Source organism: Rhinatrema bivittatum, chromosome 1, assembly GCF_901001135.1.
Source record: "Rhinatrema bivittatum chromosome 1, aRhiBiv1.1, whole genome shotgun sequence".
Classification (NCBI taxonomy): Eukaryota; Metazoa; Chordata; class Amphibia; order Gymnophiona; family Rhinatrematidae; genus Rhinatrema; species Rhinatrema bivittatum.
This window is the reverse complement of record NC_042615.1, coordinates 307,234,899-307,248,142: the sequence shown is the minus strand read 5'-3', so window position 1 is coordinate 307,248,142 and position 13,244 is coordinate 307,234,899. Positions and strand designations below refer to the sequence as shown.

The following is a 13,244-nucleotide window of genomic DNA, read 5'->3' as shown; positions in this document are numbered from 1 at the left end:
TGAAAGTAGGGCTGGGTTTTCCCTAGTCAGAGGCAGGACAAAGTCAGGAGGTATAGATTTCAGCAGCCAATGATATGATCCGTGCACACCCCCTGAGCCAAAGCCAATGGAGTAATGACTCTTCTGTTGCTATGGGAAAGTAGCCAATCATGTAATGACACATCATCTGCCTTTGTATGAATGTACAATAAAAGGAAAAGGCTCGTGAGGGCAAAGGCTCTTTGCCTTCTCTCTTCCTGCCTGCCATGAAAGCTGTCTGATGCCTATTCATTACTCCTATATCTGGTGACCGCCCGGACATGATGATAAACTCCATGCTTATTTCGGCTGGTCATAGCTTAAAGGTACGTACCGTTCAACAGATTTGCAATCGTAATATTTTTTTTAAAAAAAAGTACTTCTTAGTAATTTTTAAAAGTATTTCTCAGCAAGTTTGTTCCCCACACTCGTAAGCATGGGCAGTGATTTATCTATGCAGCAGAGGCTACATGCCAAGGAGCTGCAGAAAATCATCAATAATCATTATTTCATCACCAGAAGAAAAATAGCGCAAGTCAGCCTGGGGGACTTAGAAAAATTAATAAGTGAAATAGCTTGCCGTTGCCCTTGGTATTCGATGGAGGCTGGAACTCTAAATACTCTAAATACCCAGGAATGGATCTCAATCGGCAATTGTCTTCATACGGCTCCCAGAGCTCCCATAAAGCAAAGATTAATTTGGCAAAAATGTACAGAAGCCATCGAACAAATAGAAAAAAAAGGTTTAAAAACAGCAGTTTCAAACCATGTGCTTTTAGAAGCAGGCAGACATACTCTTCCCCCATCTTCTCAGTCTTCCTCAGAGACAGCAAATTCTTTGTATCCTCAGCTCCCCATACCTACACCCAAGGCACAAGCCATTCACACCTTCCCCATTTCTTCAGAAAAGCAACCCTTGAGAACAATAGAGCCACCACCTGGCCTGGGTGGGGCGATTAGCATTGAATTTCAGCAGAAACTGCAGAAAGAAAACCTTACAGAAACAGAATTATTAGAAGGACTTCAAGCCTTCCCCATCCCAGAAAAGAACCATGAACAAAGGGGGACAGAAAATGAAATAGAACATCTGGAGACACACACTCACATGGCTCCTGAGGCTTCCTCTGCGTCCATCTCAGAGAAAAGGCCCCAGGAAACTGAAAACACTGAGGTCAGAAAAACTAGCCTTCCTCCATCTTGCCTGCAAACCCCTTCCCCCACTAACCACTCCCTGAACCTTCATTTGTCATTGCCTGAGACAGTCATTAATTCTGCATCACCAATTTGTGCAGGTAAATTACTATCTCAAACCACTGCTCCCTGTAACAATTTATGTGCCGCGGTCAGCATGGGATTCCACCTAGAACATGGAAATCTCACAAGGGAGGAATTATTGAAAGGGATTCAAGCCTTTCCCATTACAGAAAGAAACAAAGAACTAGGTGTGGCAGCAAGTGCCATGTGCAGTGGCTATGCTCCCAGGTCTTCAAAGAAATCAGCGTATAAGACCTTGGGCCAGGCAGCTGCACTCCTGCGTTACAAGCAAAGAAAATATCAATATGAAAAAAAGGATTTAATTAGACTCCTGCGTTACAAGCAAAGAAAATATCACTATGAAAAAAAAAATGGTTTCTCTTTACAAACAGTACAAATTTGGAAAAAATGGTTTCCCTTAACAAACAGTACAGATTTGAAAAAAAAAATGGTTTCTATTAACAGACAGTACAAATTTGGAAAAAATGGTTTCTCCTGGTCTTCGATGTTCAGTTGCAGAGGGACTGCATGCTTAAGGAGTAGTTTCTATTTGAAATTCAGTTACAAAAAATCTGCATACTTTGAGAGTATTTTCCCCCACAAAGTGAATGCACAGCCTTATGTTAAAACTGTACTGAGATTTGAACAATTACTGTGTAAATTACATGTGAAAGTTTCCCTTTTGCAAAGTTTATTTGGCTCACATTTAAAATGACTCCATTTCTCTGAGATTTAAGTTTATAGTTTGAATTGCCAGCACACAGAACTTATATTTCTACTGTGATTCTCCCTAAAGTGAATTGAAGTGGTGTTTGTCTGCAAGGAATCAGCCAGCCATTGTCTGTGGTTGATGGTATCAATTGTTAAACAAAGCTATCTTTAAGTTCCTATTGACTGAAGGATTAATTCCTTGGGTGCAGTTCTTTTCTTTTGAGAAACACTGCTCCTCCCCCCCCTTTTCTGTAACTCTTGCTAGCCACTCATGGGGGAGGGAGGGAGAACTTTTGAAAAGAAAGAAAAAAACCTGGACTTAGTCCTGCAATTTCTCTCTCTACTTTCTATATGTCTTTAATCTTTTAATACTTTCAAACTTTAGCGTGCAGCAGACAGAGCTGAGCAAACAGCGTGTTTAATTTCCTATTCTAATAATTATAAGAAGAAATTCTATTCTGATATTCCACATTGAAAGTAAGCTCAGAGTATTATTGATTGCAACCTGGAACAATAGTTGCAATCTATAAAGTAATGATGGTGTCTCCACTAGGAGGCGCTATGTTATTCTACAAGTTATATTATATTATTGTTTTAATAATTCTGTTGTATAATAGTTTTTATTTTTCAGGCCTACAGACCTTCTGTATTAAAGAAACTTCAGTTTTATTTTCTTTTTCACAAAATTTATACAGAATTCTGAACCTTATAATTTTTACTGATAGAGGTTGCTACATATAAAGCAATCCCTCCCAAGCCTTTTCTTGCAAATCCAAATTGATTTTATTAAATTGAATGATAGAATTGATTCTCCAAGGTTAAAAAAGTAAGAATTTCACTTTAATCCTTACCTTAGTAATTTTTTGCTGTATGCCAGTTTTTAATATTTTCCAGATTTACAGCCTTCCTGCCATGAAGAGATGTGAAGATGGACACTTTGCAGTTTATTTTAACATTTTTCTAAACACCTTTTGACTTTTGACTTTTGATCCTTGATCTAATTTTGTTTTTGATAACTTTTTGGTACGATTTTTAGCTCAAATTATGTGTTATTTGTTGTCTGTCTTGATGCCAAGAAGACTATGAATGAATATTTGCAAGATGAATGAATATATGTCAGTCTTGTGTAGCATATGTTTAATGTAATGTCTAATATACTTGTCATTTGATCCTGCTTACTGCAAATTACTTTTCCTTTAAATGATTAATTTACATTTATTGCTATTTTACTGAATGAAAATTGATCACTGCATAAAAACTTTCTTGATAATGGGGTTACGTTCTGAAAACTAAAAATGGCTCTGCTTACTGCAGCCATTCCTTTACATGAATTTTGTCAATAATTGAACATTAAATACTTATTTGGCATCCCCTACAACACCACAGGGCAAGCCATTGTGGAGAGAGCCAACCATACGCTTAATAGCTCTGGACCAAACAAAAAGAAAAAAGGGGGATTGCCCCTGAATTTTCCCCTAAGAAGGACTGGCTGAACAAAGTATTGTTTACTTTAAATCATCTAAACATATCAGGTTCACATAAGAACACAGCCATGAGTAATCATTATGGGACTAGGGTTAGTCACCCACAGCCATCAGTTTTGTATAGAATATTTAATGTCTGGTACGGTCCCGTTCCCTTAAAATGGGGAACGAGGATATGTTTCTCTGCTTGCTTCCACAGGTATCAAGCTGTGGAACGATGGAAAGGTGTCCAGGTCTACAGGACCCGATCCCCAACTTCTCCATGAGTCTCCACAGCCCTCAGAAGGACAGAGATCGGACTCCTTGCAAAAAGCAGCACCACATGACCTGGGGACAGATCAAGGCCCTATCCAACCAATCTGCACAACTCTTAGAACAGCAAGGCCTTGAGAAAACTCAGGAGAACTTATTAGCCGTTTTTCTTGCCTGAATGCCAACTCATTAACAATTGTGTTCTGCATCCTCCTCCTTTGCCTTATTTCTCCAGCTATGGCGATTTCAGAACAAGGACTCTGACAGAACAACATGTACATTCTCGATGCACAGAACTTTTCACACCTGTTGAATCGAACAGACTGTTGGATCTGCACACACATGCCAACCCAAGTCCGCGGAGAACGACTGATGCATGCTGTACCATTTAACCTTACAGTATGGACTAATTATCCTTTACAGAGAGGTTTTCATTAACTCTCCAGTTAATAACACCATACTACACATTGGTAGCTGTATTCAAGAGACTGCCGCTCTTTGTTGGGACTATGATACAGGGGATGGGAAAAGGAGATTCATGTGGGAAATATCCATATTGTAACCGAACCTTTGTATTAATCACTGAACACTTGCATAGTTATACCACATATGTATGCAATTGGCAGATTTCAGGATGTGCAGTGGGAGACCCAAGCAGGTACAGAAAGTATAGAGGGGATGAAGGATTTACCTTTTGTAGTTATATAGCCCAAATGATAACCAATGACATGTCCACTAATCTGTTAGGAAACATAAGGATGTTGTGTGGGCGTAGAGCATATATGTACATTTCCCCAAGATGGAGAGACAGATGCACTTTAGGCTACATCCTCCCCTCATACTATGCAGTCAAAAATTTACCCAAAGCAAGGCTCCGTAACAAAAGGGAGGCGATAAATAATCCCATAGAAAAGTATACAGAAACTCAGATAGCTAGAAGCCTGTTTCCTCCAATGGGAACAGCTATGAATTACAGGGACTTACACATCCTAGCTAACTGGACGACTGCCATATTTAATCAGACAGTCCATGCATTAAAACTACTTACAACAAAAGTCTCTCAGATTAGAGAAGTAGCATTCAGAACAGCTATACCTTACAAACCATGTTAGCCTTAAAGGGTGGTGTTTGTGCATTAATTGGATCTCATTGCTGTGTGTACATATCAGATTATAAAGCAAACCTCACACATACCATAGAGCAGATAGAAACCATGGTTGCTGATGCACCATTTTTCAGACAGAATACCAACTTCTCCATGGGACTGGCTATGGTCCTGGCTCCCTGATATTTCTGGTCTCAAAAGGGTGATTTCTATTATAATTACTGTAATTGTCTTAACTATCTGCCTGTGATGCTGTATTCAGTGCATACCCAACCCTCATATCCATATTGAAACCTTGCTCTCAGCCCGTATACAAAGATGTCTTGTAAGATGCCTAATAGGGAATCCGGAGCCCTGCAGCGTTGGCACACCACGCTGCACCAGCTCTGGGTGATATGGAGATTCAGGAGCTCATCGGTGGCTGGCACACCACGCCGAATTAGCTCTCTTCTCTCCATAATCCCTCTTCCCCTATTTCCAGCCCATACCAAGACATAACAGATTTCAGTAAGGGTCTAAAGCTTTACTGAGCTGCCTAAACAAAAACAGAAAGGGTGAGATGTGGGAAATATGCGCTTGCCAGCAAGCCATTTCATCAGGGTTTAAACATTAACTTCCCTTCTCCCTGACATTTGCCTGAATAAAAGCATCACTTGTGCTTAAGTCTCTGCCAAGGAGAGGATACCTGACTTCATGTATTTCTCTGGCTTATAATTAATCCTGATAGCCTGAAAGTAGGGCTGGGTTTTCCCTAGTCAGAGGCAGGACAAAGTCAGGAGGTATAGATTTCAGCAGCCAATGATATGATCCGTGCACACCCCCTGAGCCAAAGCCAATGGAGTAATGACTCTTCTGTTGCTATGGGAAAGTAGCCAATCATGTAATGACACATCATCTGCCTTTGTATGAATGTACAATAAAAGGAAAAGGCTCGTGAGGGCAAAGGCTCTTTGCCTTCTCTCTTCCTGCCTGCCATGAAAGCTGTCTGATGCCTCTTCATTACTCCTACACTAAGTATAATTGATTAATAGCCATTAATGGACTTCTCCTCCAAGAACTTATCCAAACCTTTTTTGAACCCAGCTACACTAACTGCACTAACTACCTTCTCTGGCAACAAATTCCAGAGCTTTATTGTGCGTTGAGTGAAAAATTGCCCCTTTTAGTTTATCTGGCATGGCCTCCTCCTCTAAGGATAGATTTATGATCTCTGCTAATATTGGAGATACTGTATTGGCTACTTTTTTTATGTCCATAGTTGGTAGTGTGTCAGTTGCATGTGTGGCTGGACTTAGCTTTTTTAGCATGGATTCCACTTCCAGTTCTGCTATCTCATTAAATGTAGTCCATTGTTTAACATCTCTTTTTTGCATTTTAATTTCTTGCTTAGTTATATTTGGGATTTTGGTTTTTAGGTTCATTATTTTGTCACCAAAAAAGTTTGCTATTTCATTACATCTATTTACTGGTAGGTTTTGGGGAGATTCTGATTTGTCATTGGTGAGGTTTTTTACTATTGTAAATAATGTTCTTGGGATATTTGCAAACTTCTCTATTTTAGAGCTGAAGTATTGTTTTTTTGCATCAAGAATAATTTGTTTGTAGTAGGCTAGGTGTTTTCTATATTTAGTTAGGTTTTCGGTTGTTTTATCTTTTCTCCATTCTTTTTCTTTTTTCCTAAGATTTGTTTTGACTTCCTTTATCTTTTCACTATGCCAGGGATTAGTTTGTTTGGGTTCTTTGATGCATATCAATTTAATGGAGTTTGGTTGTTTGCATCCATGCTGTTACTGTAGAACAGCAGTCGTTATAGTCAATTTCAGCTAGTTTTTCTTCTAATTTGTCTTTCAGTGTTTCTATGTTATAAGACGGGCGATACTTAAATTCTATGGGTTCTTTTGTTTGTGTCATTTGTGGTTCAATATGTTTGATGGAGGATTGTAGGAGGAAGTGATGTGACCAAGGAATTTGTATGTAGTCTGTTTTATTATGTTCTAAGTAGCTGAGGTTGATAAATGATAGGTCAAGAGAGTGTCCTGCTTTGTGTGTGGGTTTATCAGTAGTTAGCGTGAATCCTAGTGCTGTCATTAAATCCAATAGTGTTTGGCAGGTATTTGATAAGGGGTTTGCATCCATGTGGAGGTTAAAGTCTCCTAACACAATGGTGGGTTTTGAAGTATTTAGGTGTGTTGTTAGAAATTCAATTAGTGGGGAGATGTTTAATTCTAGAAGGCTTGGTGGACAGTATGGGGTAGATTTTAAAAGCCCTGCGCCGGCACGCCTATTTTGCATAGGCCGCTGGCGCGCGTAAAGCCCGGAAACGTGCGTAAGTCCCGGGGCTTGCTAAAATGGACAGTCTGGGAGGCGTGTTTGCGGTCCGGGGGTGTGTCTGCAGTCCGGGGCGGTCCGGGGGCATGGCCGAGTGCCCCGACACAGCGGCCTGTGTCAGGGCCTGGCCAGCTGGCGCGCGCAAGTTACGCCTGCCAGCAGCAGGCATAACTGCATCGAACAAGGTAGGGGGGGGATTTAGGTAGGGCTGGGGGGGGGTTAGATAGGAGAAGGGAGGGAAAAGTGGGGGGGACAAAAAAAAAGTTCCCTCCGAGGCCGCTCCGATTTTGGAGAGGACTTGGAGGGAATGGAGACAGGCTGCACGGCTCGGCGTGCGCAGGCTGCTGATTTTGTGCAGCCTTGCGTGCGCCAACCCAGGATTTTAAAAAATACGCGCGGCTATGCGCGTATCTTTTAAAATCCGGCGTACTTTTGTTCGCGCCAGTTGCACGAAACAAAGTACGCGCACGCGCTGTTTTTTAAAATGTACCCCTATATGAGGCATATTTTTATATTGTTAGTTTCAAAAAAAGCCATTTTGTAATTCCTTGGAGGTGTTATTGGGATTAGTTTACATTTGAATTTCTTTTCTATTATAAGGAGTAGTCCCCTCCTCTTATTTATTCTGGGGATAGAAAAGACATCATAGTTTCTATGTGCTATTTGACTTTTTAAAACTGTGTCTGATTTTTTTAACTATGATTCTGTGACTGCAATGAAATTTGGTTTTGTGTCATATAATAGATCCGTAATTATAGGGAATTTCTTTGTGATCGATTGTGCATTTACTAGCAGGAAAGTTATCATTAACAAATTACTTGTAATTGCATCTTTATTATTTGTATGAGGTTACTAGATTTTGTTTTCTTGGTTTCATTTGCTGTGTATCTATTTCTGAGTTTCTTTGAGTAGTTATCTCCATATTTACCTTTGTTTAAGCAGGTTTTGATTGTTTGCATTACCAGTTCATTTCTTTCTTTGTCTATGTTCAGTGTTGTCCGTTCTGGATTTGTAGTCTGTTAGTCTTATGTTCTTGGGTTTCTCAGGGGTGTACGAAGGGGGCATACAAAGGGGCGTACAAAGGGGCACTTTAATCCTGAATGAGTGTATCTGTTACACACTGAATCAAGTTCACAGACTAAGTTCACATCACTGCTTAGCAAGGACAGAGCAGACTTGCTCCTCATCAGAAGCAGCAGTAAAGTTACATGGCTAACAAGCCCCTGAATGCTGTGGCCTCTGGTTTTAAAAACCCAGTTACATGTGTCACAATGGGCTCCACCCATGCCTTGTCCCCTTGTTTTGCTCATGCAAGTGCATATATGCACATAAATTGCAACTTTTAAAATCTGCATTGCTCACGTTTGGCCCATATATTCACATATGGGCATTTTTGTGCAAACAATGCTTTTAAAATTGACCTCAGTGTGCAAAATGTCTCTGTTGCACACACCCACAGACATATATACAGTGTATGTTTGTACACTGCTGAGTGACTCCTTTTGCACACAGAAAAAGCTGTTAGAAACAGAATCAACAAAGGCAGGCAATGCTGTGCTTCTCTTTACTTCAATCTGTCTGCAGATAAACCGAGTGTGCTGCATCAGACTGACAGAGAGATCCAAAAATCAGTCTTCGCTGCCACATCTTCAATCTTCACTTCAGTTCTACCATGCCTACGTGAACATAGAAAACAGTGCCTCTTTATTTCTGTTACTGCTCACTGACTATAGTCGAGAAGATCAGAAAAAAAGCACTTTGCCAATCCTAAACCTTTCTTTCTAAAAGATTTGATTTTCTTCCACTTTAAGAAATCTACTGAATACACAGTTTGTTTCTGCAAATCCAATAGGAGTTTCTTTGCACATGCTCATACCTTTCAGTGGGAGGATGTCAGCGTCACTTAATCCAGATGGCAGCTATAGGCTAGTTAAAAGCATGTTTCACTGTGATTGTTCCTCCTTCTGGTTTCCTTGACTACTTCTCTCACATAAACTCTGAGTTGGCTGCTATGACACCAGGCAAGGGTTGGTATCTATAGTTACCAGTTAGACCCTGCTGCTTTCTCAATACAGCCATAGACCTGAATCTACCAAAGACTTGAATGGACAACATAAATGAAAGATGAAAATTTTCATTAAAATTATTGAGCCCCCTTCATTCATTTTGGGGTTCCAGGAAAATCAAACTAAAATGAACTCATTTGTTGATTTCTTTCTAAAACTATTTATTTTAATTTGAAAAATGATGCAACACAAGAAAATTATTGGCATAAAATAAACCTCAAAGAGAAAATGCAATCCAAATGTACAAAGAGGAAAATAAAAAATAAAACAGCTGTTGTTCAATAACAGTCCACAATAAAAAGGGGGGCACTGTAGGAAAAAGTCTAATAAACAATATAATACAAAGAAGAAAAGGAGAACAAAAAGCAAGAGAGCAGCCTAATAGTGCGTTCATACCATTAACTTATTCATGAGGGGAAGAAGCAACCCTTGGAGTGTACTCGCCAGAACTTATCTTAGCAGTTATGAAAGCATTAAACTAGGGAGGGTCAAAGAACACATATTTCAACCTTAATACTTTCCTGTGCATTTACAAGGATAATTCAGAACAAATGTTGCCAGAGACAGTCCCCTCAACTGTGAGGTCCTCTTCTGAAGCATGGTGCATGCTCAAATAAAAGAGGAGCACTTCTGTGCCGTCCGCTGGCCAGGTGGAGGAGTTTGCCCGCTGGTGGGCAGTGGACAGGGTGGTCTGCTTCCCTCCCCTCCCTCTCCAGTTTGAGTTAATCTTGAATATTTGAGTTCTTTAATTTTGCATTATATTTTACTTTGTACATTTTTGGGTGCCCTCCCCTCCCCCCCCCCTACCCTCCACAAACAGTGGAGTGGTAAGGGGTCATTTTCCTGCTCCCTCCCCCACCCCCTGAAGAGGGGACCTCTTCCTCCCTTCCTCCCCCCCCCTCATTCTCTCCCTCTGTAGATTAGTTGGTGATGCCCCCTGCCCCTCAAAAAAGAGATTAGGAGTCTCCCCAGGATGTCGACCCCCCCCCCCCTCCCCTTCCCCTCTTTCCCACCCCACTTCCCCCCTTTATTGTTGAGGAGCATGAACACTGGTTGGGGAACAAAGAGGTAAGAGACAATCCCCTTCAGTTTTTCAAAGTTCCCTCCCCCCCTTCTTTTCCACCCTATATATTAGTCTCCAGTGTTCCCACTAAGGGGCACTGGAGAAGTGAGCAATCCTTTCCTTCCCCTGACCTAACTTTGAAAAATAGGTCAGAACAAATGTTGCCCCAAGCTGTAAAACCTGAGACTGCATTATCAGGAATTGCTTTCTCTTCTTTTGAATAGGCCAAGCCACATTTAGAAATATACAAATTTTAGAATTTTAAAAAAACCATCTTTATAGTGAAAAAAAAAAATTTAAATACCCAATCTTTATCAGGCTTCAATACAAACTTTACAATCAATGTAACATAATCAATTGAATCATAATCCTTCTGTTCCAAGATCTTAGACACATCCAAAAAAATCTACTGATAGTTGGGCAGCTACAGAATTTGCTCTGGAACTGCAAAAGGAAACATAATAAGCCTTGGAAACTGGGGGACAAGCAATTTCTGGAATTTTTAAAACTTCAATGAAATAATGATTAAAAAAACCAAAAAAACCAAAAACCAATGAAGGAAAAGATAATTTAGAAAATTAAAAAAGAAAAACAGGAACCTACCCAAATTGACCTGCTTAGATAGGGAAAAAATGTCACTTTTTCATATCCAGACACCTATCTCCTTTTAAGTTGCATACCTAGATCTTTTCAATATCTGCACTTATGTTAATGTCTCATGCCAATCTTTTTCCTCCATACAGATAATTCTTTCACTAATTGTGTAAAAAAGATACACTGACTGCATATCAGAGCCATTCACAGTAAAGCTAAATCAAGAAACAGCTGCGATGGGTAGAGCTGCTGAACCTATGTACTACGTGCCTTCTTGACAAGGCAACACTCATGTCTGGGGTTTAACATTCATTTTCTACTTCCTAGATCCTTTATTGTTGCCTAACGGTGGGCTTTGAGTCTGCCGGAGCCATACTAGTGATAACATTTTATTGTCATTTGTGCTTTCATTTTTTGCATTTCAGGAAGCGTTTTCAGTAGCAGTGAGTCTACGCTAGAGCAGTGACTATAGAGCGTACTTCCTGACCAATCAACCCGTTGTTTTAGCAGCTGCCGTCCAGGTGACAGCCTCTTTGAAGAGAGAAAATCCTTAAGTAGCTTGAAAGCTTTTAAGCAGCTTGCCTCTTCTGAAGTGGGGGGTAGGAAGAAAATCTCCCTGCACTGCAACATGACCCACTCAGGTTTGTCATTTTATTATGGCTTAGCAAAACTTTTAGTCTGGAGATATTATAAGTGTAGTATATTAATAGTATTTGCTCTACGTGAATGAGAGAGAAAGAAAGTGACCCCCGATGAAAGACGTGCGCGGCTAGAATGGGAGTTAAGAAATCCTGCACCGGCCCTTATTCTGCACCAGATGGCTGTGCTTTTCTCTCATTCTCTCTCCTATACAGGGGGAAACTTTATTGGCATAAAAATGGATGCATGTTGCCACAGAAATTCATTTAACTAAAAAATTAAGGAAAATAAGAAAAGTGTGCAATGCTAATAGCAAAATAAAATTACAAAAGCAAACGGGTCAACAAGGGCAACTTCAGGACTCTGGCGATGTTCCGTATTGTCTGTGGTCAGATTATGTTCCTGGTCTGGTGTCGGGATACCACAGATTGTGCTCTTATAGCTGCTGTTTCTGCTTTCTGCAAGATTATACAGGTTTTCCCTTGTTCATTTTTAGTGGAAGTCATTTGTTTTCTCTGTCAGGGGAAATGTGCTTTGGAAGGGAACTGGCAGATATGGTGCAAATGGTTTGGGTAGATTTTTTTTTTATGCGTTTCAACATACGGATTGTTGGAAAGAATTAAGTAAAAGGTTTGTCTGTCTGCCCATCAAACCATCTGTCTGTTGACACAATAACTCTCCAAGAAAGGGATGATAATTCACCAAATTTGGCATGCAGGAAGAAAATGTGACTGTTTCAGATAAGTTTGAAAATCAGAGTTATCAGATTATCAGAGAACCAAGGCTCCAAAAAAATCCATATTGTTTTCTATGAGAAAAAGAAGCTATTCAAATTGTTAGAATGCCGACCAGCACTTCATATCCAATCCCCTCCCCCCCCGCCCCTTCCAGAACTTTAGGACAGAGCAATATTGACAGAGAGAGAGAGATTCAGAAACAATAACCGAATCAACCATCAAAGAATGACACAAAAAGGCTCTTCCAAATACACTTCCCACCCCTTCACTGCCACCTCACAAATACACCCTCACATGCAAACACTTCCGCACACACCTCCACACCCTTCCCACATACTCCTACTCATACCAAACATACTTTACACATATATACCCACATCTCGCACATGCATCCACCGCACTTGCCACACACATTTATACACCTCCACACACATCTGCTCAAAGCAGACACACCCCCATGCCTACTAAATGGAAACTAAAAAGTCATGGGATAGGAGGCAATGTCCTTTCATGGATAACAAGCTAGTTAAAGGAAACAGAGAATAGGATTAAATGGTCAATTTTCTCAGTGGAAAAGGGTAAACAGTGGAGTGCCTCAGGGATCTGTATTTGGACCAGTGCTTTTCACTATATATATAAATGATCTGGAAAGGAATATGACGAGTGAGGTTATCAAATTTGCAGATGATACAAAATTATTCAGAGAAGTTAAATCACAAACAGATTGTGATAAATTATAGGAGGACCTTGCAAGACTGGAAGATTGGGCATCCAAATGGCAGATGAAATTTAATGTGGACGTGCAAGGTGTTGCATATAGGGAAAAATAACCCCCACAAAGACAGAAAAAATAAGTGACCATAGATTTTCAATTCACCCCCAAACACACTCTTATACATATACAAACCCCACACACCACTTGCCCCAAACACCCCCATATCCATACATATACATTGATAAGACAGGCGAAGAGAGAATTTGAAATGAAGTTGG

At 40.2% G+C, this 13,244-nt stretch overlaps 1 protein-coding gene across 2 annotated transcripts in view; it reads left to right on the top strand.

The window, feature by feature from the left end:
* The first annotated feature begins 11,412 nt into the window (after positions 1-11,412).
* The window catches only part of BANK1 (B cell scaffold protein with ankyrin repeats 1), an 894,626-nt gene continuing 892,794 nt past the window's right edge, over positions 11,413-13,244 (top strand). For both annotated transcript variants that reach the window (XM_029597059.1, XM_029597058.1), the window contains exon 1: positions 11,413-11,516. In XM_029597059.1, the coding sequence (XP_029452919.1) occupies positions 11,504-11,516 (13 nt within the window). In that variant the 5' untranslated portion in view covers positions 11,413-11,503. The remainder of the gene's footprint in view (positions 11,517-13,244) is intronic.